Below are 23,469 nucleotides of genomic sequence, written 5' to 3' on the forward strand. Positions count from 1 at the left end.
GCGGGATTGCAACTTTCAACGGCGTAAAAAGGCCATGTGCTAAGTGTGAAGTGATGGTGATGGCCGGCCAGTGTCCACAGACGCTGCTGCACACATCGGGGGCTTCACGGGTTCATTTTGAGTTGCAACATATGAGTCCCTAAAGCTGTTATTACCAGACACCATGAACGCAGCACAGGTATTACGCGCTTCGTTTCTCATGACAACCGAGCAAAAAACAGACGTTGTCATGGTCACGAAAGAAGTTTTTTCCTTTTTTTTTTTATTTTTCTTTTTTTCCGTAGCAGGGTCTCCGCACAAACTTGCAGATAAACGGTGAGGAAATTATTATTTATGTTGATACCTTGCCTAGTTTTTGCATTTTTGCATTTACATCAGTCAACTTTAGTGTTGCTCGTAGCCTTCATTTGTTTTCGTGAATTGCTGCTTTTAGGACACACCCTTATTGCTGAGGCATTCACCATCATAAACTTTATTTGTAGACTTCGGTTTCCTCAAAAGAAAATGAGAAATAGGATAGTTTGATTTCACTGTAATTTAATTCACTATAAATTGTTGCAATGCTGAAAATGTTTGAGGGATCATTTTAAATGTTCTCTTTTTTTTCGTTAAATCTCTGCACTATTTGTCGTTGTGCAAGCATGACGTCTTCACAGATTCACCCTCTGAAGTCTGCACAAATTCACTTGATTTCTCTCAAAAATAAAAATGAAAAAGGTGATTTGAAAATAACAAAATTTTGAAAATGACAAATGACAATTACTGCAGTACTGTACTAAAAAATTAAAAATAAATCTCCTGAAAATTAGATAAAAGACAAGAAAACAGTACCTCTAAATATTACAGAGATACATAGTGATATCTAAATGTCAGATTGGTGATTCTGGATTAAAGGATTGGATTGGAAGGATTGGATTGAAGATTTTTGTGTTGTAATGCTTGTAAAAGGCATTTGAAAGCAACTTTTAATAAAAACCAAAATATCTTTTGATGTAGAGGGGCAAAATCACTTCAAATGGGGTTCCACAGCTGACTGAAAGTCAACAGGGAGTTCAGCACTTGAAAAAGTTTGAGAACCCCACACTAACAGGCTTGAGTGAGATATTTGTTTCTTTTGATGCTTTCAGTAGCAAAAGAAATACACCTAAATCATATCTCTTGTTTGTATAGATTAGGTTAATAGATGTATCACAGACCTGCACTAACTATGTGCAAAAGCACGAGTCACAGGCAATATTGCAGAATATTACGTGTGTCCTTTGAGCAGTCTATACAGTGTAATGGCACTCATGCTTTGTGTCCTCACAGCCATGTCCACCAGGTGTAAGCCAAAGGCTCGGTTTAGTGATATGCAGAGAGACATCCACAGGCTGCTGCTGGCCGCCCAGGCAGCACACAAGGCCGACATCCTTACCTACACCTCTGGGCACCTGGGGCCCCGCAGCCTGACCCAGAGCCAGCCTCACAAGAAGACAAAGCAGCCTTTCTGGAGGATGTCTCAGATCGGGGAGGACTCCTCAGACCTTCTGACACTCCAGCTGAGAGAGACAGAGGCGTTGGCCAACATAAAGAAGCAAGAAATAAAAGACTCTCTCTGTGAGTTCACTGCTGCCACTGTTTCAGTCGAGCCTAAAGCAGAGGCCACTGATAGCTCATCACAGGCAGACAGGAAAGAGGAAACGAGGCCGCCCAAGATGGTTCTGAGTACCTCAAACCCATCGCCGGTCAAGCCAAGATCTCTGCAGACGAAGTCACTTTCGTCTGAAGAGGAAGAGCAGCAGAGATTCTGGTGCAGTGATTCTCCCCGGGTGGGCCCGACTAAGAAAGACCAGCCTAAGATAATGCAGCGGTATGGCAGGCGAAGGCTGGGCAAACAGGATCTGAGCTGTGCGGCTGGGAGAAAGGCCGCTGAGATGCATGAGAGGAAACTAGAAAAGGTGAGACTGGTCAGTCTGATAGGGCAGAGATTGCACAAACACAGTGTGAAAATGGACCTGACTGTGTTTACAGGCCACCAATATCATCCATTACTCATCAGATGACTATTTGAATATGCCCTGCCAGTGCACTCTTGCAGGAGGTGTATGAATAGACACACACACACACACACACACACACACACACACTTGACTTGCACAGACCCTCATACATGTGCTGACTTGACTGTGAGCTGAAAGTGTGTGTGTGTGTGTGTGTGTGTGTGTGTGTGTGTCATATCCAGGAGCTGAAGAAGCTGTCAGTGCAGAGCTGGCCCAGCAGAGACCGCCTTGCGGTGTTCAGTGACGTCTTTGATGATGTATGTGAAGGCTCACCAGTATTTGGACGCATCCTGAGGGAAATTAAGGTTTTTCCATTTCCTCTGTACCCACAAGCACATTTTTAGCATGTGCTGTCAGACATATTACAGCCAAGAGAGAGTGAGTCCCTGGTGTAGGAAGCGGAAGTGGAACATCTACTGGAACCTGGTCGGGATGCATCAGGGAGCGGGTCATCAGAGGGCGCTGGCTCTGTCAAGCTCATTCATAAGAATCAGCTTAGGCTCATATGAGTTTCATTTTTTTTGCATACAGTATCTTTTGTCCTGCTCTGTATCTAATTGTTTTTAAAATTTAGTTTAATATTCACTTCATCTACATAATGTTTTGACAAAAAAGGCCTAGAGAACAAGATGAGTTAAATAAACACGCACACACACACACACACACACATAGATATAAATATAGATATAGATATATGAGCATATAAATATATATATATTCTCTTTTTCCTCAAGACGGAGTATGATTTGTATCTTAACTACATTTTGGACTCCTACTCATCACTCCAGGACATGGTAAACTCCACTGCCTCTAAAGTGCTCAATACTGATTTATACTGCAGTATTATTATTATGGTTGGATTTAAGTTGTGAGGAATTAAAGGGGAATACAGCCATGTAGAGTCATAATCTATTTACTATAAATCTAGTTTACAATCCATCCCATTCATTTTGCATACTGTATGTATGTTTTGGGATTTTATGAAGATTTGCTTTTTTTAATTTGATTTTTAAGACTTTAATACTTATAATACAAAATTTTATCATGACCTAGCCTTAAATAATCAACTGTCACAATTAACAAAAACACCCTAATTAGAAAGACATGACTGTGAACTTAAACTTAAAAAAAAAAAAGAAGAAATAATTCTGTGTAACAAATGGAAAAGATAACAGACTGGACATATAGAATAAGTAAGAGATAATCTAAGATTACGTGTGTATTAAAAGGTTTTAACATGTGATGTGAAGGTAAAGGTTTCACCAGACAACAGGAGGAGCAGTGGCCTCTACTGATAGTGCATGTGTTTATGGTCACGTTAAGACACTGAATACTCCACTTGAAGAGCCGGACAGCAGCGCGGTCAGGGCCGAGGAGCTGGAGGAAGCCGAGAAAGAGGTGTCCAGGCTGGAGGAGGAGGCCAGGAGAGCTCTAGAGGACAATGACAGGTACTGCAAGAGTCTGTTCATGAAAAAAGTATATAGTGCCTTTTTATTTTCTGTCACTAACAGTGGTTATTTAAGCATGCTTCTTCCTCCTCTTTTTTCTTTCCCCAGAGTCCGAAATGAATTACAGAAAGCACAAGCCATGACAGAAGAAGACAGAGGTACAAAGAGTAGCTTTACCATAGATTTATATACAGAGTGGTGTGGCTAAGCAAAAATATATGTGTAAAAAAAGGCAAAAAGAACTCGCAATATTAAATTACTCCTCTCGTCATTTTTTTTATCATCTTGTTTATGAGAATTTGAGGAATGTACTGTTTTGTCAAATATCCTCAATTTCTACTGATTTCTTTGTGTTGAATAATTAAAAAAAAAACTTGAGTAGTGCTTCGAGAAGTGAGCCTTTTCTGTAACAGATTTTATTTGCCAAGTTTGGGAGAGAAGGCAAAGTATTTTGTTTAAGACTGAGTTCGTGCAATAATCTGTAATTTTGTGATCACATTTCTGCTTCACTGTTGCAAATGAGTTTGTGTGTGTTTGTGTGTGTGCGTCTTGTTACTTTTGTGTGCATTATACATAAATAAAATATCAATGAATCAAACATAAATTCCACATCTGATGCTTGGTAAGATACCTCTAAGCGTTTATTTTTTTAGTTTTTGTTAGCCTGTCAACATGTATGTGAGGCCAGCCTGTACACTCTCAGCTGTAAACAGACAATAAGAAATAGTTAGCTGTGCTCTTCGAGTACCTGGAGAGGCCAGGTGTGTGTGTATACAGATATGTACACGTCACCAGTCACGACAGTGCATTCTCACCTGACTCCTACATGTTTGGACAGGTCCGACTCTGTCAGAGTGGTTGCAGGATGACGAGGCCGGACGAGGCCTGTGGAATGTGTGGAAGGAGATCCAGCAGCTGGAGCAGGAGATTAAAGACGAGATGGTGTCCGCTGACTCAACCGCCGCCACTGAGCGATGCATTAGAGAATCAAAGGTCCTGCACTACTGGGAGATTAACAGTCTGCTTATCCACATCATATTTTCTCAGTGTGCCCCTTTTACACACAAGAACAGTACAGCTTAGGTTTACATAACTCCAGACATCACTTTCCTTCACTTCCTTTGAGAGATGAGCAGCCTTAATGACTGAAAAATGATTTTATGAACTCAAAATGTACTAATGAGGTCAGCATAGGGCCATGGAAATGGTATTCATTTTTTTTTCTTTTTCTTTTTCTTTTTTTTTTGTGTTATTTGCTTCCAGGCTGAGATAGTGAGACTGATAGCCTCAAATGATCGCCTGAAGACCATCAGCAAGGCAAGGGAGTTTGACCTTTTTCCCATCGTGTTGTCATTTTCTTTAAAGGATTACAGATAATGAATGCATGTTCTAGCTGATAGGGAGTCGTGTCTTCACTCAGTGTTTCTCTCCCCAGGATCTGGAAAACAACATCAACTTGGTGCTGGATAGAGAGAAAGCAAGCGAGGCCTTAAGACAGTATGTGTGACATGCATGTATATCACTGCCGACTTGAAGACTTTTTAAGCTTTTATTGAGACAAATTGAATCTTTCTCACCACAGCTCTGTTCTGTTTTTACCACCAGGGAACTGTGGGACAAACTATCATGCGGTCTGCTAATAGAAGATGAATAGCTTCATCAATAAGTAAACATGAGGATCGTCGTGTTCACTGGATCACTGGAAATCATGCAGCACTGTACAATAAGTATTATTGTGCAAGAAAATGTAAGGGATTGCATATGTGCTGAAATTGACAATATGAAGAGTTTATTTGCAAAAAACATAAGTACCATTCCTGGATTTAAAAAAAAAAAAAAAAAAAAAAACGGACTTATACTGTAATTTATGCTTCACATAACATACTTTGGATCCTGGAAAAATGTGGTTTATAGAAATGAATACATATGGAGATATCTGTTCTTGCAAATGAGTTTGTATAATCTTCAGAATATCCTTGACATAGTGCCTGAGTTTAGTTTGCATTAACAAACCAGAGGATGTCAGCTGGTTCTGCTGTTTCTGGTTCGCTGGCAGTCAAAGGAGAATAGCAGCCAGTTTGACACTTCACATGTGTTATAAAAGCCTATGGCGGTCCAATTAGTATTTGCAAATATGAACAACTTTCACCTCAAGCAAGAAAGCAAATAAGTTGTGATGTCCTACCAATGTACAGCCCCAAGCTGCTATAATGTTAATGAATGAGAGAATTTACATTAAAGTCAGCTGTGTATTAGTCCTGAATGCAAACAGTTTCAAAGCAGAAGATGTACCCTGGTCCTCATCAAATCAGCCTGGACATTGTCACAGTTTGTTTCTAATTAATTCTATATGGAGCAGTGTACAGAAGATGAAGAGCATAAAATGAAAATAAATCCCTATCTCATTTATGGCTTCAAGAGGCAGTAATAGACCTTCATTCATACAGACTGACCTAGAGAATAGGACTGAAAAGATAAGATGAAAATCAGTGGTATGAATTACATAATCCAAAAGTGTTATCGGTGAGTTGGCCCATGTTTGCTGGACAGCTGCAATAAAAAAGGACAAGGGGACACAAGTTCAACAGCATAATGGACACATAGCTCCTCCAACACTAGAGGGCAGCAGTAGCACACTAAAAAATTAACAGCATGTTCCTAGACCGTATCCTTAGATAGTTTACAGTATACTAAAGAAAGTATCAGCTGCCTACATCTGCTGTATAATTTATGAATTCTGGCTGGTTGGCAGAATATTTTTAGGTTTCCCGCGAGATTGCTCTTGAAAAGGGAATATCACAAAATGTCCATGGGTGATTTTTCATTTTGAAAGATCCATAATCACTGCCCACAATCTCATAGTTTTTATGCCATACTGTATGAATAAAAGAACGGTCTGTTTGTCTCTGAACTTATTCAGCGTCGAAGCGTCTGTCTGTGACCTTTATCAAAACACAGTGAAGATCATTTGAAGTTCATGATGTCTTGATAAAGGTCACGAGCTGAAATGCCAGCATTAGATGTGCTAAGTGTTAAAATGAATGCTAAGAAGTTTTCCTTCAGGCTCCAGCTGCCTGTGATTTCTGAGCCACAAAATGTTTGGGCTTTGCTGACAAAAAATGTGATGAAATTACTCATTTGATGTGTTAAAGAATGACAGAGAATGATCACTGAAGTACTGAAAGTTTGGAGAGATGAATAGAATCAGGGGAATTGTAGCCCCTCGCTTTTGGAGATATGGGCTGACCTTTGCCCTCAACATCAGACAGTGACTCGCTGTCTGCTAGAACTAATCAGGGTTCAAAGTCTGGACAATGGACTGTGTACAGACTAACAGGCTGATATTCTACTGGTTTACACTTTTAAGTAACCCCTCCCCATGTTATGTACCGCCCCAACACTCTGTACTGGGGCAGGACATAAAGTGAAAACATAAGTTGAAGGAAGTGCAGTAAGATAGCCATTTCATGAAGTTTTTCACAACACCTCATTGTGGGGGAAGCTTCCTTTGCTTGGGCTGTGGCCAATCCAACACCATGCTGCTCAGCACTGTGGTCTTGCTCCTCCTCTGCCTGTCCTCAGGAATGGGTGCCACTTTGGGGCACTTCCAAACTCAAGCAAAAGAGGAGGAGGCCATCCCTACTGTGGATATTGCTGCTGCTGTTGAACCACAGGAAACCACAGTTGCTGATGCTCATGAAGCTGGGGATTTTGTTGTAGACAAACCCATGTCTGATGAGCCTGTAGCTGAAGAGCAAAATACCCAAATTGTAGATGCACCAGCAGCTGAAGAACCTGTTGCGGACACCCTTATTTCTAATGAAGCAGCAACTAAAAGGTCTGCAGCTGATAACCTGGCAGCTGAGGAACCTGACATGGATGGCCCAGTAGCAGATGCTGCTGCAGCAGAAGAGCCAGGGACACATGCTGACATGCTTGTTGCAGATGCCCCTGCTAAAGAGGCCCTTACTGGTGAAGCTCTGGCCCAGGATGGACCTGCTGAGGAGAAGGGGAACGAGATTACAGCAGTCCAAACAGAGCAGTCTCTCAGCAGAGCCTTGGTCCAGGAGGATTCAGGTTCTGGCCTCAACTCAATCAGAGGCAGTTTCCAAGCTATCAGCGGATACTTTGACTCTTTGGTGGAGCTGGTTGGAGGGCGCAATGGTGTTTGCCAGTACCGCTGTAAATATGGTAAGACTCTTTTTAAGCCTAGGACTATGAGGGTATTGCACTAGAAATACCCTTGCTGAAGAATCATTGTGCTGCTTATTGTGTGCAGTAGTTTTTCCACCTGATTGTTAAATTATCAACATCCACAGTGGATTCTGGCTGATTCTGACTGATTTTGGCCTTGTAGCTAATGCTGGAATATATTCTTGTTATCAGTCAAGGAGGGCAAATACTTCCTAGCTGTTACACAAGCCGGAGTGTCTCAGATGGTGCACTTAATAGATAAATATGTACATGGTAGGTGTACAATTTTAGCCCCACTAGCAGTAATTCTATTGACGCTCTGTAGATGGAAATTTTGGTCTGTAGGTCTGTTCACCGTTAGACCGTGTGACCTGCGGCTTGCACTGGGGTTTCACTTTTGGTTGAAAGACTTAGGTTTCACTTTTAGCCGGAAGAAGTCATCACAGTGATGGTTTAGTGTAGATCATGCAAAGATCAAATTTCCAATTTTAGCAAAGTAAATTTGTGTCAAGACGCACCTTCTTTACCAAAGTGACAAACAACGCATGGTCACAAACAGAGCAAGAAATGCTCATACACACTGAAGTAGGCCTAATGCTCCCACAGTATAGTATTCCTATGGTAATTCTATAGTATTTCTACATAACATCCCTGCAGGTGAAAATACACTCCCCTGTTGAAGCATTGGCTGTAAACAAAAAAAAATCATGTAACAGAGCTGTGTAGGCAGCAAGCCCAAGCAGGAAAAGTGAAGTTTTTAATGAAAAGCCTCTTTATTAAAGAATTATAGTCTTGTAGAGCTGAGGCAAGCACAGTATTTGCATAATTTAGATGTTCTGAGAGGAATTTTCTCTGATGTGAGCATCTTCCCATCACTACAAACTTAGTCTTTAGCCCCATTAGCAACAACACAGGCCTCCAAACATGGCACTGTTATTAACTCACTCATTCATTCAGACAGCTCATACAACCAATGTGTCTTGTTTTTCTAAACAGTACGGCAGGGCACTATGGACAAAATCAAATGTCACAATATCTCTTCACAATATCACAAAATCTATATTAAATGACAGACTATTGATGCTTTCACAAAGTATTGACATACATAAACAATATATAGTACAAAATAGAACAGCTACAAAAGTCTAATAAGTTCAAAATATTGCATCTCTCAGCCTTTAAAACCACGAAAAGACAACACTTATTCTACATCAAAATTAAATATCCAGTATCCCAGAAGATATCTAGTCTCATATCACATTATTGATATAATTGTAAGTGGCATGTTTTCCTTAAGGAAAACCCAGGGAAAACCTCAGAGATCATGATTGAGAGTATGTAATGATATTAATTTTTCACTGAGAGTCCACTGAGTTTCATTTTATGTAGAAATCAATTGAATCTTCGCTATTTCCTCAGAGAAAGTTCCTGAACCTCGCCCCGGCTACCAGATCCCAGAGCCTAATGGCTGCAGCTCGTCTCTAGTGGGATTCCAGGTAGATGGAGCTGTATGTGGCTTGTTAATAGTGCCAGAATTGCTTAATTAAGCTCACACTGGGCCTGAACATTAATGCAGTCATTACCTCTTTATGCATGCGCTGCACTGACACAATATGGTGCTTCCTTGTGACAGTTTGACCTGGGGATCCCTGCCATGACCAAGTGCTGTGATCAGCTCGATGTGTGCTATGACACCTGTGGCACGAGCAAGTCCAGCTGTGACTCCAACTTTCGCTGGTGCCTGCACGGCATCTGCTCTGAACTCAAGAAGAGTCTGGGCTTTGTGTCGAAGGTCCAAGGTGAGCTGCCTGCTACTATATCTAAATTCAAACAATGATTTTGAACTCGGATTATTGCGAAATATGTTATGAAACTCTGCCTTGCTTTCCCCCTCTCTCTCTCTTTATCTGTCTTCCCCTCTCAGCCTGTGAGTCAGTGGCTGATGCCTTATACAACACAGTGTCAACGCTTGGCTGCAGGCCCTACATGAACAGCCAGAGGGCAGCGTGCATCTGTGAGGGAGAAGTAAAGGATGAACTGTGACACCAGACACCTTGGACCACTCATGGACACTGACACAGTTTCATGTGAAAAATGACTGACTCAGGGTATTTCCTCAGAATATATATTTATTGACTTTTTGTCGGAGAGGAAATAGCTCTGAAATTTAAACAGACAACAAGAGGCTTCTTAAGATTCAGAGTTAAAAAGGCCATAAATGAAAAATGCAAATGAGGACTTTAATAGGTTTTATCTCTGTGAAGTACTAGCAAATATTAAGTATCTGAATCTGGCCAGCTCTTTTTTAGGAAATTAGTAAATTTCTCATGCATATTATATTCTCCAACATTTGTTCTCCATACTCAGATTCATTTTTAGACCATGAATATGACTCCATTACCATAAATTATTTTCATGACTCCAAAGATGTGCCTGATGGGGAGAATATTTTAGCTGGCTTAATTTCCTCTAGAAGGACACAGGTTTATTACACAGGGGCAATTTGTTCCTTGCATGCCGGTATGTTGAAGTTATTGAGGCATTCTGCACAAAACAAACTTCAGTGTCAAAGTCAGTGTCATGTAAATGTATGTCTATTACTCCTACTTTGTTAATGTTTAATGAAGTTGTTATTTTGCCTTGTTATTTTTCTGTGAATAAATGCATTACTAATTGTAATTTATCTGACATGATTAAGTGCGTGTTAATTGTCAGAGTAATGAAGCGCATGCATAATTTCAAGGCACACTGGTATTTCTTCTCCACCACCCACAAATTTATGACATGCTCCCCAAACATTGGTAATGGATGCTGAGAAAATGAAGAACAATTTATCAATGGATGCTCTACATGCATTTTATTATTATTATTATTATTAAAATTATGTTCCCGTGAAGTATAAACCATTTTCACAAATGCACAAATCTGTAAGCGGGGAGCTGTAATCGGGCTTGAAATATGTCTGCATCCCTGACCTAGAAAAGCATCCTTCATTCTGTAGTAGTTACAAATGAAATGTGTTGGCTCCAAATGATTACTAATAGAAATGTCAGTCACTTTAATGTCAGTAAATTGTGCCGCTGGGCAGAGCGGCAAAAGACAGACAAACATGGATGTATTAACCAGAATGCCAGCGAAACACAGTGGTGTGACATGCTGGGAAAGATAGGAAAATATATCTTTGCATGTGTATAGGTACGTGTGGGACTTTGAAAGGGACAGTTCACCAATTTTGCAAAATGTAATATTATTTCACTTACCCCGTAGCTGTTATGGAGCTGTTATGCCATCTTCCTCTCATTGCTACTGAGTGTTTGATACTGGCTGGATGATTCAAATGCTAACCATTAGAGAGGAAGATAGCACCACTACTGTCCTACATAACAGCAGGGGGGGTAAGTGAAATTATAATACATTTTTGCCTTTGAAAGAGGTTGTACAACTGACTCCTGGTGTTGGTGTATTGTATTCCAAATTAAGTATTATAATACAGTATTCATCCCACAGTCTACAAGTTATTCTGCAACTTTCATTTTCAGTATGTGCCTTTGTAATCCTGGCTTGTGTCACTGCAGTCACATTCAGCTTGCGGGTAGGTGCTCTTATGTTCACGGTGTCTCATTGGCTTTTTGTTCTGCTGGCTGCAGCTCAGGCAGAATAAAGATGGGACCTCCACTTAGCACCCGCTGGTCCACTGGATCTCTGGCCTGAAGCTCCCTGCGGACACGTCCTCGACAGTGCTGAGCACACTGGGAGTCTCCTGCCCCACATACTAACACACGGCAATGGAGGAACACTTCCTATAAAGCACCCCAACACACACACACACACACACACACACACACACACACACACACACCCATACACACAATTAATCACAGTAGAAAAGCTTCTGCTGCAGAAAGGGAGATGGGCACCACCACCACGCAAGAAAGAACTGCTGATACAAACACACAGGATTATTCTGTCTAGAAATACAGTGTAAACAATATGTCACTATGCAAAAATAAGCATGCACCACACACACAGAGACACAGACACACTCACATACACACTAGCCAGCTGGCTCCCAGCATGGTTCTCTTACTCACTCGGTTGTCCTTGCCAATGAACTTGAAGACAGGAACCTGGTAGTGTTTGGATAGTTGGTCCTTGGATGAGTACTGCTTTACCGTTTCATCAGAGATGCACCTGCAGAGGGAGGCCACAGAGGGAAAAGAGTTCATCTTAACACAGCAGTCACTGATCCATGCATGTCTCTAACAAGCGATTTTGCCGCCATCAGGGTCTGAAAAGCTGTTGTCTTTTTAATCGGAAATCATGAAAATAGATGACAGCACTGCTGGGCTATTCTACCATGGTGTCCAGTAATAGCAAGGAAAAAAAGAAGAAAATGTCTCTTCAGACTCAGGGGAGAAACAGCAAAAATTGAGTGTTTCCCAGATGATAAGGTAGTTTTGTGTTTCGATTTCTCACTGCCCAAACCATTCCTCTGTTTTCTCTCCATATTAGTCAGAGTGAGAGCCAGGCGGCATTGGGAGTTGGGATTTACAGTCCTATATCTGTCAAGCTGATAATTCTTCTCATGGGAACACTGTGGTTGGTTTTGAACCTATTGACACTCACTATATGGGTCACCTGGACCCACTGGCGACAGACGATATACTGCAATTTAGACTGCACCAACCAATAAGACATTTAAGGTGGTAACTTTGGTTACTGTGGTGCTGGTCAGTATTGCAGAGTTTTATCACGACACATGTCAGAGATCACTTGTCAGTCAAACTGGGAGACCAGGACTTTGATGTCTTTTTTTCTTGGATTTTCTGTCTATGAAGTTTGAGTTTCTCCAGGTGGCACTTTTTTTTGTGTCTGTTCAGCCATGGTGGCTGCTACTGCTCAAGCTAACCAAGATGTTCTATGTATTCTCAACAAAACAAAACAAAACAAAACTGCAAAACGCATCACATACTCTGTACCAAAAGGAAATTGTAGCTTACACCTGGTGCTTAGAAAAGCAAAAGGACTAGTTTTCATGAACTGGCTATAGGTTGAATCAATGTTATGTCAACTGGCTACAGACAGTAGGAAAAGGGTAGGGTTATATGCCAGCAGAATGATGCACTGCAAAAACTCAAAATCTTACCAAGATTATTTGTCTTATTTCAAGTCAAAAATGTCTTATTCCTAGTCAAAATATCTCATTACACTTAAAATAAGACATGATCACCTCAGAAGTAACTTGTTTTTAGACAACTGTCTCTTGTTTCAAATGAAAAATTGCTTGAAACAAGTGAAAATTTGCTTGTTTCATTGGCAAAATTTGTTTCTTGTTTCTAGTTAATTTTCACATATTTCAAGTGAATTTTCACTTTTTCCACTGGCAAATTTTGCCAATGAAACAAGCAAATTTTCACTTGTTTCAAGCAAATTTTCACTTGAAACAAGAGACAATTGTCTAAAACCAATTTACTTCTGAGGTGATCATGTCTTATTTTAAGTGTAATGAGATATTTTGACTAGGAATAAGACATTTTTGATTTGAAATAAGACAAATAATCTTGGTAAGATTTTGACTTTTTGCAGTGTGTGACATAGAGACTGATAATATTTCTGTACTATTCACCCGTCTTTGATGAGGAAATATTTAAGGGCCTGGTCAGGTTTGGGGCTCGGTGTAGCGAAGCAGCTCTCCACCAGGGCAGCAAGGCCTTCGACTTTCTCCCTCGGCTCGACCCCAAAGAACAAGGAGTCATCCAGGCGGAGCTGGGGAGGAGCACGGTAGGTCTCAGAGAACTCAGCGCTCTTGAAGAGCTCCAGGGAGAAAGGGAAGACCCCTTCACTGTGGCCTGCCAGCTCCAGGGCAGAACTGCGCTGGCTGGCCTGGTACCCGTCCGACACCTGGTACTCCCTGGGAAACTCACAGGTGATTGGGAGCAGCAGCTTGCTGGTGCGAACAATCATGTCCCTGCTGCTGCCCGGGCTGGTCCTGGGGAGGCCCGTCACCAGGTTGGTCCCCACAATCTTGTCATCAGTCACCTGGATATCAGTGTTCAGTCTGAATTACTTCAATGGCATTTCCTGTCAGTGATCAGTTCAAGACAACCCACATTTAAGGCACCACATTTCAAATAGTCATGTAATGATCAAATATTGCTCCTAGTGATGTAATATTTCTCCCCTCTCCCTTTATTCACTGAATCTAAGATGCAAATCTCAGTGGTCCTGACCTCCACCACAGTGCCGCAGGTCTTAAGGCTGAAGCTGAGATTGATGTGTGTGCCGTTGGACACACCGCGGCAAGAGGAGTTGGACAGGAAGAGATCCAGCCCTCCTACTAGGTCCTTAGGGACTGACACTTTTATAGAGCTTGAATCACACTGGACTGGCACTGCAGCACAAAGGAGTAGGAGGAAAATGACTGTAACATGAGCATGACATACGACAATCCCATAGTAAGATAAAATGGCACAAATCATGAGGGACATAAAAACAGTATAAGCGTACAGCAGGATAAGATCAAAATGCACACTGTACATCATCATAGGATAAAAACACATCATACAATCAGTCCTATAAAACAAAGCAGTCAGATTCAGTCAGTTCATACAAGTAAGGAAACAACAGGAAAGCAAGACACTGTGCCAGTGAAGGGACTGGCTGAGGAGAGATTTGGGATTTTTTATTAAATATTAGTCAGACAGTTATGCCGTCTACTACCATTATACAGTTCCTCCTGACTACAGTTATGTAAAAACTCTCTATAAAACCTGCAATGAAATATTATATTATGTTCAGCACATTTAATTCATTCATCCAATTGTTCAGCTGAGTTTCTGTAAAAACACTTTGTTTAAATTGAATAAAAGGCCTCTCCCAGTGAATAGATGGGTCAGTCCATCTACTTTAAGGAGCTAACTCAATCCACCTAAAAGAATTTCATATAGCTGGATTTCATTGGTGATTATTAGTTTCATTTGACTCTTTAAATGCTGTTTAAGAAGATTTTCGACCCTAACAATAATTTGAGGAGGAACACTCGTTATAATTTAGCAGACTCAAATTTAAATATATATATATATATATATATATATGTATATTTTTGTTTTTTTGTAAACCTCTGGGACTGTAAAACCCTTTGAGACTGTAAACTCTAAATAAACCCAAATTAGACCTTGAATAATGACACAAAATATCAGCTATCAATGACTTAAGTCTAAATGTATTTGTACCAGACATAAAAAAAAAAAAAGATATCAGTTAAACCCTACTATCCACGATTCGATACTTTTTTTTTTTTTTTTTAGATTAATACAGATGTCCACATTCCTTCAATAACCCCCAAATCAGGTGGTTTTGTGAGGACCTTGATTTTGTCCCCATGAGGCAGGTGGTCCCTATGAGTACTTGAGTAAAGAGAAAAAATTTCCCCACAATGTAGAGAATAAACGCTCACACCCACACAGACACGTACACTGCTCTTACCTTGGCACGTGCGTTTGTCTTCTCCCAGTTCCAGCCCTCGGGGACAGCGGCACTGATAGGAATCCGTCAGCGAAGAGCAGCCGTGGCTGCAGCCTCCATTGTTAACGTGGCAGCCTGCTATCTCTGCAAAAGAGGGAGAGGCAGAGATAAAACACACTGTGTGGCTCCCTCGCTTAATTATCTCTGTGTTATGCTGACTGGTTTGTCATATAAATACTCGTAGGCCAACATAAATGTACCTCTGCAGTTGTGTCCGTCCTCGTCCAGCACTCGGCCCGGCCCACACTCACAACGCCTGGAGCCCTTGGTGTTGACACACACCTCCGCACATCCGCCATTCCCCTTTTCACACTCATTAACATCTGAAGATGGGACACACCAGGCCTGGGTCAGACAGCATTTGCAAATGGTTTCTGCATTAGTTTTAATTGACGGTGACCAGCAGATGGGTGGGGTTAGCACTACTTACTTTAAAAGACTTCAAATTGGTGTCATAACATTACTGAGAGGACATGTGAAGAAACAGAGCAGGATGGAACAAAAATGAGGCACGAAAATGGGTGTATGGATGGATGGCAGCGAGAGAGAAAGAGATGGGTGACACCAGCGGAGTGAGGACAGAGTCATTGATTGAAGACAGACAGATGAAGTAGAGAGAAGTAATTTCTCAGAGTGGGCAAGACATTTGGTTGATGGGTGAATAATGAGATAATGGCACTTTTCAGGCTGACTGGGCTCCCGTGGCAGGCTTGTCACCCGTCATTAGGTGTACGGTGCAGTGTAGTCTCAGTGAAATGCCCTCCACCATCCACGCAGTCTTCAACCCCCCCCCTTCAAATACTCTCTTTCTCTCTCCGTCTCTCTCTCTCTCTCACACACACACACACACAAACACGCTTCACCCCATGCCGTGCGCCTCCTCCACCTCTAGTTGAGTCAGCAAATACAAGAGACAATCTTTCCATCTCTCTTCTCCTTCCTCCCTCATTAGGTTTTGTTATTGTGTGCTATCAGCCCTCCTATTGTAAGGAGTTCACATGCATATTCATCTTCCACTATTACTGGAGGAGTCGTGATAAAGAATTACCATTAAATGCTATATCCCATCTACACTAGCCCAGATAAGTTAAAGGAACACTTCACCCAAAAGCTACATAATTTGCATCGTTTATTCCCCACTGGGTTGTCTTGAATGACTGATGAAAAAAAAGTTTTCGCATGCCTCACAGAGAGTAAAGGCTCCAAACATTGTGGCCATTTCTGCAAGCGTGGACGTGATACGCAGCTTCGATAAACAGCCACAAAAAAGACAGAAATTGTTGCTAAATAAACCACTTCCTTTTCACTGGCTCGGACTCCTCACTTACCGCCTTACTGTCAGTTTACTGGGTCACACTTCAGTCACAACACTGACTAAAGCAACAGTGCTGTGCCTGGGGTACATGAGTAAAACAGTCAAGACAACTTGGTGTAAGTAAAGGATACAAAATGAATTGTTATGTGGTGACGTTTTCGTAACTAAGTGGGCAGGAAAAACAATTAGAACTAGAGGGTTGCTGGTTTGAATTGAGTGTGAGAAAAGGATAATAATTATACAGCACTCTCCACTCTCTCAGCATGAATAGCCATAATGTAGGGTGTCACCTGGGAATAAGCAAGCATGTTCAGTCAATTTTCCTGGACAAAAAAAAAAAAAAAAAAAAGACATTACTGTGAAATTCTCTCTCTGTTTGAGGTCGCAGGTCAGGATTGGCCACAGAATAGCATCACTGGAGCTGGTAGGGATTCAGTGTCTTATTCAAGAACACTTCAGCAGTGCAGATGCTTGCTAGGACTTAAACTTGTGCCCTCCGTTTGATACTCACTGATTGTGAAATAATATTACAGATTACCAATCCTTGTCTTGTACACTGAAGCAAGAAACACAAACGCCTCAGTGTAATTTTAATTTTTTAATTTTTTATTTTTAGGTCTGTGGTCGTTCTGCCCTCATGGCTACATTCTGAATATCCAATTAAAGCATGTATATATGGATATTTGGATCTGAGGGTGTATGTAAAGAGATTATCCAGAATAAGTCCTTAATTGGGATATGAATTATTTGCCAGAACAATAGTTATATGTAAATCCATTCAGTGATTTATTTTCCTAGTCATTGTTTCTCTGATAAAATTCCAAGTCTGTTTCTCTTGCATGTTCTCTTTCCTTATCTTTCTGTGTTGTGCAACTTTTTTTTTTTTTTTTTTTAAATCTGTCCTCTTTCTTCCTCCCTCTTCCTCTCATGCTGTCTCACCCAGGCACGTCTGTTTGTCAGGTCCCAGGACGGTTCCAGGGGCACAGCGACACTCAGACTCAGGACACGGGGGACCTCTGCACTCCACCTCATCGCAGATGTCATAGAAATCTGTGCAACAGACACACAAAAACAGGAAGAGATAAGAAAAAAAAACGATACTAGAGATGTCAGAAGAAGCCTGCTCGAGCAACTGTATTAAAATCTAGTGTTTTAAGTTTCGCAGTGTTGATGCAACTTGTTATTGCAATGAAGGCTTGGTCTAACCTGTTTAAATACCTGAAGCATTTAAAGGTACAGTCATGTTCACAGGACTGTAAATCAGAATGAAAGCACATAATTATACAAATATTTATTGTTACAGCATTACAACATTTCCTCTGATTTGAAAGTGGACTGCTTTGCTCTCTACTTTAAAGCTACAAGCCAGTGCTGCACTTGTATTGCAGCCTATATATTTAAATATTCAAAATACATAAAGTTTCTGTTTACTTGTTAATGTTTATACAGACTACAGAGTTTTTAAGTAAAGGAATGTTTGCTGAATGGGATTTCTGTGTTTTTTGCCATGAAACTGAAATAGGTATCGTGAATCATGGACTTGCACTGGTGCTGGGGGCAACTCCCAAAATTCTGGTATCCTGAAATGGACTTTTTCCACACATCTGCCATCCACACTCACGTCCACAGTAAACGTGGAAGCAGACAGAGGGTCGGGGCAGACGGTACACATAGTAGCCCCCAGTGCAGGCCTTCACATCCACGCTGGCGTTCCACTGGCAGCAGTTGTCATTGAAGCTGGCACACACAGGCAGGGTGACGATGCCGTCAGAGGGCTGGGGGTGGCTGCCGTTGAGCCAGACGGGAGCGTGGGTGCCACAGTGATTCTCAGAGATGCAGAAGGTGGGCATGGCGTCGCCGGCCATGCCAGTGAAGCGGTACCACTCTCCAGAGACGTGGCTGTCGCACAGGGGCACGCCTCTGGACTGATTGACGTGGTAGTCTGTGTTCCTCCAGGGCTCGTTCAGGCTGATGTAGGCAGAGCACGGGTCCAGAGCTGAGGCACACATGAGGGAGATGTTGGGGGGAATCGGAAGCAGTAAATATGAGAAGATGAACATGTGTTATTAAGGGATGCACTGATGTTTCTCTGAGGCTGGTGCTGTATCTGATATCTGTCCATCCATAACTTCCAACACCAAAACTGATAATAACATGCATTTTTCGTAAGAATCATAATAATGGAGATTGTTGGTAATTTTTTGCTTGTTTGTTTGCTTGTTTTTTAGAGTTGCATTAACAAAAACAAAAAAGGTAAAACAACTGCCAATTTCAAAAATAAGACTGGACAAACACCAATATTGCTTATGAAAGCTGATATTGGTTAATACTAATAGTCTGCTGAGCATGTCGTTGTAAATTTTTGAGCGACAACATGGATTTGATAAACAGGGATGATAAACTAAAATATGTAATATGTAAGAATGGAGTGATCCAATCAGAATAAGGCCTCAGTTTTTATTCCTCCTGTTTGACTGACAGCCTTCAGCTGCACCTGTTATCTTCTGCTAACTGATGTTATGCCGTGGGTATAAATCATACATTTTTATTTTACAAGATTATTTTACAGATCTAACATTATATCAGAAGAAATGAGGGCTGGCAAAGAGCTTAAATTTATCATTGAGTTTTCCTTGTGATGACATGGGCTTTTTCACATTAATTCTGCAACTACAAGCCTCCAAAATGTATGTTTTCGACAACATTTTATTACCCTACAACACACCCTGTCTGCTGGAATGAAAATGCAACCCCCACAACTCAGTGGTGGATGATGAAAATAGTGCTCAAGAATAACACAAAATAAGAAAATCCTCCCATAGTTAGAAATATAATTACAGTGTGATATAAAGAAATATTTGGGGAAACCCCTCCCTCTCTCACACAGCCTAATATGGAGTAACCACTCTCTCCCACCAGGCAGAGCAGATCCAGCTCTTATGAAGTGGAATGAAAAGGGTCAAAACAGGGCATCTCATGATATCAGATGATGGGACCTTAATGTCGTTTGAGGAGCTGGCTGCTAAGATATCCCACGCAACATTTCTTCAAATACCTAAAGGTGCAAAACTTATCTTCTTAAAGTCAGAGTTTCTTGATTACCCCGTTATCTATTGTGGAAAGCAATAGAAATGCAAAACGATTGCTTTGGAAAGACTATCCTCTGAAATCGATATAATCCTTTAGTTGAGGGATCCTCCGAGTCTTCTTTACTCAAAATGAATGTCTGGAGAAAAGAATTACAAGAGGATTTCCCCTCCAGAGGGCTGAAACACAAAGGGAAAATGTCAGCTGCTGCAACATAATTGGCTGATGAGGATGTATTTAACACCAGAAAAGCTAAATAAATATAACAGTGCAATTCTGGATTTTTGTATCAGGCGTAAGGGACCTTTCACCGCTGTGTTTGGGAATGCGATAAAGTTAATCTGTTTTGGACGGAGATTAAACAAGCTCTGGAGAGTATATTGGGCATGCACCTAAAACTTACACACATACACAAGTTTTTCATTTGAGGTTCATACACTGATAAACAACATACACCTTGGAAAGATGTTGCTGCCTTGGATCTCTGTTTACTGTTTGCAAAAAGAGTTATCTCACTCTCTTTGAAGACGACCAGTACACCAGAATTCAGCAACTGGATTAAAGAACTGTCCACCACTTCACCTCAGGACAAGATTACTGACATTATTACAGGTAAACAACTGCATGTTTCTTTTTTTTTTAATTCAATTTTGTTAATTTTATTTGTTAATTTTATTAAAATATCATGTGTTTTCCAATTTATTATTGGTCTTTGCACTCTGATAGTATCTTCCAAATGTCTGACATGTGAGGGAAGGCCTAATTTTAATGCTGGACAATAATCTATTTGCCTTTTGATATTAATATCACTCTCGCTGGATGAGAGCAAAGTTGTTTCTTTGTTGTTGGAGGTAATTTGAAAATATTACTAAAAGTATTGCTAAAAAAAAACAAAACAAGAAAATCCCTGTAATTAACTGGGTTTAACCTCCCTTAACTTTGATGTTTATGCAAGGAGAAACCGTCTGAAGTCAGTATGTTTAAACTCTGCTCAGTCGATTTTTTTGTACAAATAACCACCTTAACTTTTTCTTCCTGCCTTGTGTGCATCAATACCAATCACTTGGTAAAACTTGTTACACTGAAGGAAGCCTTTGGACTGTCAAGATAAAGTATAACACCTGTTTAGTCAATTCCAATTGAACTAAGAGCCAACAGGCCATCCACAAAGGAGTCTTTATCCTACAAGCTCCGTCAATGATGAGTCTTTTCACTGCAGCCACTGGTGCAGGAGCGGGAGAACAGCTGAGCGAGCCGGGTAAACAAAGTGCAGCAAAACAATCAATAGCTTCTCCCCTCTCCACGCTCTGTATGCCCTCTCGGCTATCTAATTAAGAGGTAGACTTAAGCCCTAGCTGGCCAAGATGACATGAGGGATGATGGGAGGAGCACAGGCGAGGGCAAGAGTGAATGTTAATCACAGGGCATCAGTGGGGGGGGTACAAAACAGCAGGGGTGTAATTTTCCCGGCAGTACAGCATCTTCACTGACAGGCCAGAACCAAAAGACATGACAGCCAACACGTACCACCTCAACTGAAGCAGCAGCCACCACCGCACACCACTCATACTGATATGGCAGACTTTGCATTGAGTTATTGAGTTGTAGTGCTCTATATAAAAAAAAATGTACATGTGCTTTTTTACCTTATGAAATAAATCAGTTTTACACAGTACTGAGCAGAGGTTGAAGATGATAGAGGCAACGCTGCAAAAATCTCCATTTGAAAAGGTAATTTTGCCTCATATTCAGTCTTAAAATCTTTCCTCTCTTGAAACGAGCGAGGAAAATCTGCCAGCAGGATGGGATTATCCCACTTGTTTCCAATGCTAATTAACTTGATTCCAGAATTTTCCTGAATTAAGTCCCATTTTCTTGATACCAGCCGGCTGATCTGCCTCACACTTTATACTTGTTCCAAGAAAACTTCAAGTGAAACGGCACTGGAAACTACTGGGATTATCCCATCCCACAGGCAGACTTTTTTTTTTTTTTTTTTTTTTTTTTTAAATTGTTGGAGAAAAAACAAGATTATAACACTGAACATGAGACTCAGTGGTTTATAGCAGGGTTTTTTTATTATTATTGCAGTAAGGAAGCAAAAATATCTCATGAGACAATGCTTGTCCTTTCTCCAACTCTGCACTTAAAAAATGCATGCTCACACACACACACACACACACATGCACAAACCTCCAACTCATGGTTAGACAAATTTACTGACAGCACCTGAGTCCCTGAAGCCGTGCAGAAACATTGGGGGAGCAGAGACTAATTTTATGGCCATGAAATGATCTCAGAGCACACCATCGCTTTCTCTGATAGGCCCTCCCTCCACTCTGAGGCCCTGCAACCACTAATGGTCAATCCATCTTGCCTCTACCTGCTGCCCCGATTACAGCATGGGGATCAATCCACGGCCTGGGCTGCTGACAGTATAAATAGCTGTTTTTGGCGACGTATGATTGACCAACTGAGCTCCGGCAAGAGCAGCACAGCAGCAGCAGAGGACATAGCTGACTCAAGCGGGGGTATGCTAATGGGAGCTCTAAATCTTCCAGCAGGGACTAGAATGAGTTAATATGGCCATTAAGGGAACACAGACCCATGCCTGACCTGCATGGTGAGAGGAGCTTAACAGTATATATATATATATATATATATATATACATAAGGGCTCTCAGAGACTATTAACACAATAGATGTGCAGTATAAGGTGTCCCATTTAATTGCTCTCCATAAGGAATCAGCCAGTTTCCATAGAGATCTATAGAAAGTGAGGAGAAAATCAGCAGGCCACTAGAGAGCAGTTGCTCCTCAGTGGTGTGATTATGATTATTTTAGTGTGAACGAGTGTAAACACGGTAAATACAGCACTCACCTATAGCTGCAGCCGCAAGTACTTTCTCTAGCAGAATGCTCAGCAGCAAAAATATCATGGTGACTGCTCTCTCAGTATTGACAGGTGATAATCCAAGCTCATGCCTGTGTGTGTGAGTGTGTGTGTGTGAAGGTCTTCTGGCTCACTCTAAGGGGAAGCCGGTCTTTAATATTCAGCTCTTATCTCTTGGAACATGCCTGTATTTGTGTGTGTGTGTGTGTGTGTGTGTGATTTGAATGTCAGTTTTACCTTGACCCCAGCCTCTGCTCCCCAAATCCAGTGATGGGACCATCCTCCCATTGTTCCAGAGACTCCTCTTATCCAGAAGACACACTCTTCATGTCCCATCCTCATCCTCTCTATCCCTAGACTCATCCCCTCACACACACACAGACACACACCCCCTCCCCACCACCCGCCTTTATTTAAGTCCCAGGCCCTCAAGTTGACTCTCATTTACCCACAGACCCCTTATTTGAAGTGATATCACTCTCGAGACACAAAATAAAATATAAAGATATATTTATTTATATTGACTTGTAGAATATCAAATAATAATATATTCAAAGTGAAGCGATTAAAAGATAATGTTCAAGTAATCATGGATGCTTTTTTTTTTTTTTTTTTTTGTATCTTCATTTCCAGTGAATTAAATTAAATTGAAATGAACCTCCTCCACATTTTGCTGAGGAGCCCCTGAGGGCTTGTCAAGAGCCCCCTGCCAGTCCCCAGCCCTCTCCTCCACAATCACCGTTCTGGAGTGAATCTGATATTTTTGCTTCTCATTTTCTCCTACAGTAGTTTCTCTGCTACCAATATCTTTAACCTCACAGTTTTAGATGGTGCGGAAACAACAGATGTCTGCAGGAAATACAGAGAAATTATCTTATCTGCGGCTGCGTTCCAGTGGTCTGACTTATCAGAGTTTGTACTGTATTAACAGCAGCTTATTTAATGCGTGGCAGACCGAGAGCCGCGCTG

The 23,469-nt window shown here is 41.2% G+C and overlaps 3 protein-coding genes across 3 annotated transcripts; 2 read left to right on the forward strand and 1 right to left on the reverse strand.

Annotated features, from left to right (window-relative positions):
* The first annotated feature begins 290 nt into the window (after positions 1–290).
* On the forward strand, positions 291–5,141 carry LOC115372952 (uncharacterized protein C6orf118-like). Its single transcript, XM_030071121.1, has 10 exons — positions 291–315; positions 1,309–1,937; positions 2,222–2,344; positions 2,774–2,833; positions 3,363–3,487; positions 3,596–3,645; positions 4,326–4,480; positions 4,751–4,804; positions 4,923–4,984; positions 5,093–5,141. The coding sequence occupies exons 2-10, from the start codon at positions 1,311–1,313 to the stop codon at positions 5,139–5,141; spliced, it is 1,305 nt and encodes a 434-aa protein (XP_029926981.1). The 5' UTR covers positions 291–315; positions 1,309–1,310.
* A 1,882-nt stretch (positions 5,142–7,023) lies between these two features.
* pla2g12b (phospholipase A2, group XIIB) lies at positions 7,024–9,724 on the forward strand. Its single transcript, XM_030071122.1, has 4 exons — positions 7,024–7,678; positions 9,101–9,189; positions 9,315–9,480; positions 9,606–9,724. Exons 1-4 carry the CDS (start codon positions 7,024–7,026, stop codon positions 9,722–9,724), a joined length of 1,029 nt encoding a protein of 342 aa, XP_029926982.1.
* Positions 9,725–11,289: 1,565 nt separating this feature from the next.
* On the reverse strand, positions 11,290–22,546 carry oit3 (oncoprotein induced transcript 3). The gene is made up of 9 exons (XM_030071123.1): positions 22,489–22,546; positions 18,142–18,516; positions 17,460–17,570; positions 15,406–15,528; positions 15,167–15,289; positions 13,912–14,072; positions 13,308–13,720; positions 11,773–11,872; positions 11,290–11,481 (listed from the first exon to the last, which is right to left on the reverse strand). The coding sequence occupies exons 1-9, from the start codon at positions 22,544–22,546 to the stop codon at positions 11,290–11,292; spliced, it is 1,656 nt and encodes a 551-aa protein (XP_029926983.1).
* Between the last annotated feature and the right edge of the window lie 923 nt (positions 22,547–23,469).

The sequence above is a fragment of the Myripristis murdjan genome, chromosome 15, assembly GCF_902150065.1.
Source record: "Myripristis murdjan chromosome 15, fMyrMur1.1, whole genome shotgun sequence".
Lineage (NCBI taxonomy): Eukaryota > Metazoa > Chordata > Actinopteri > Holocentriformes > Holocentridae > Myripristis > Myripristis murdjan.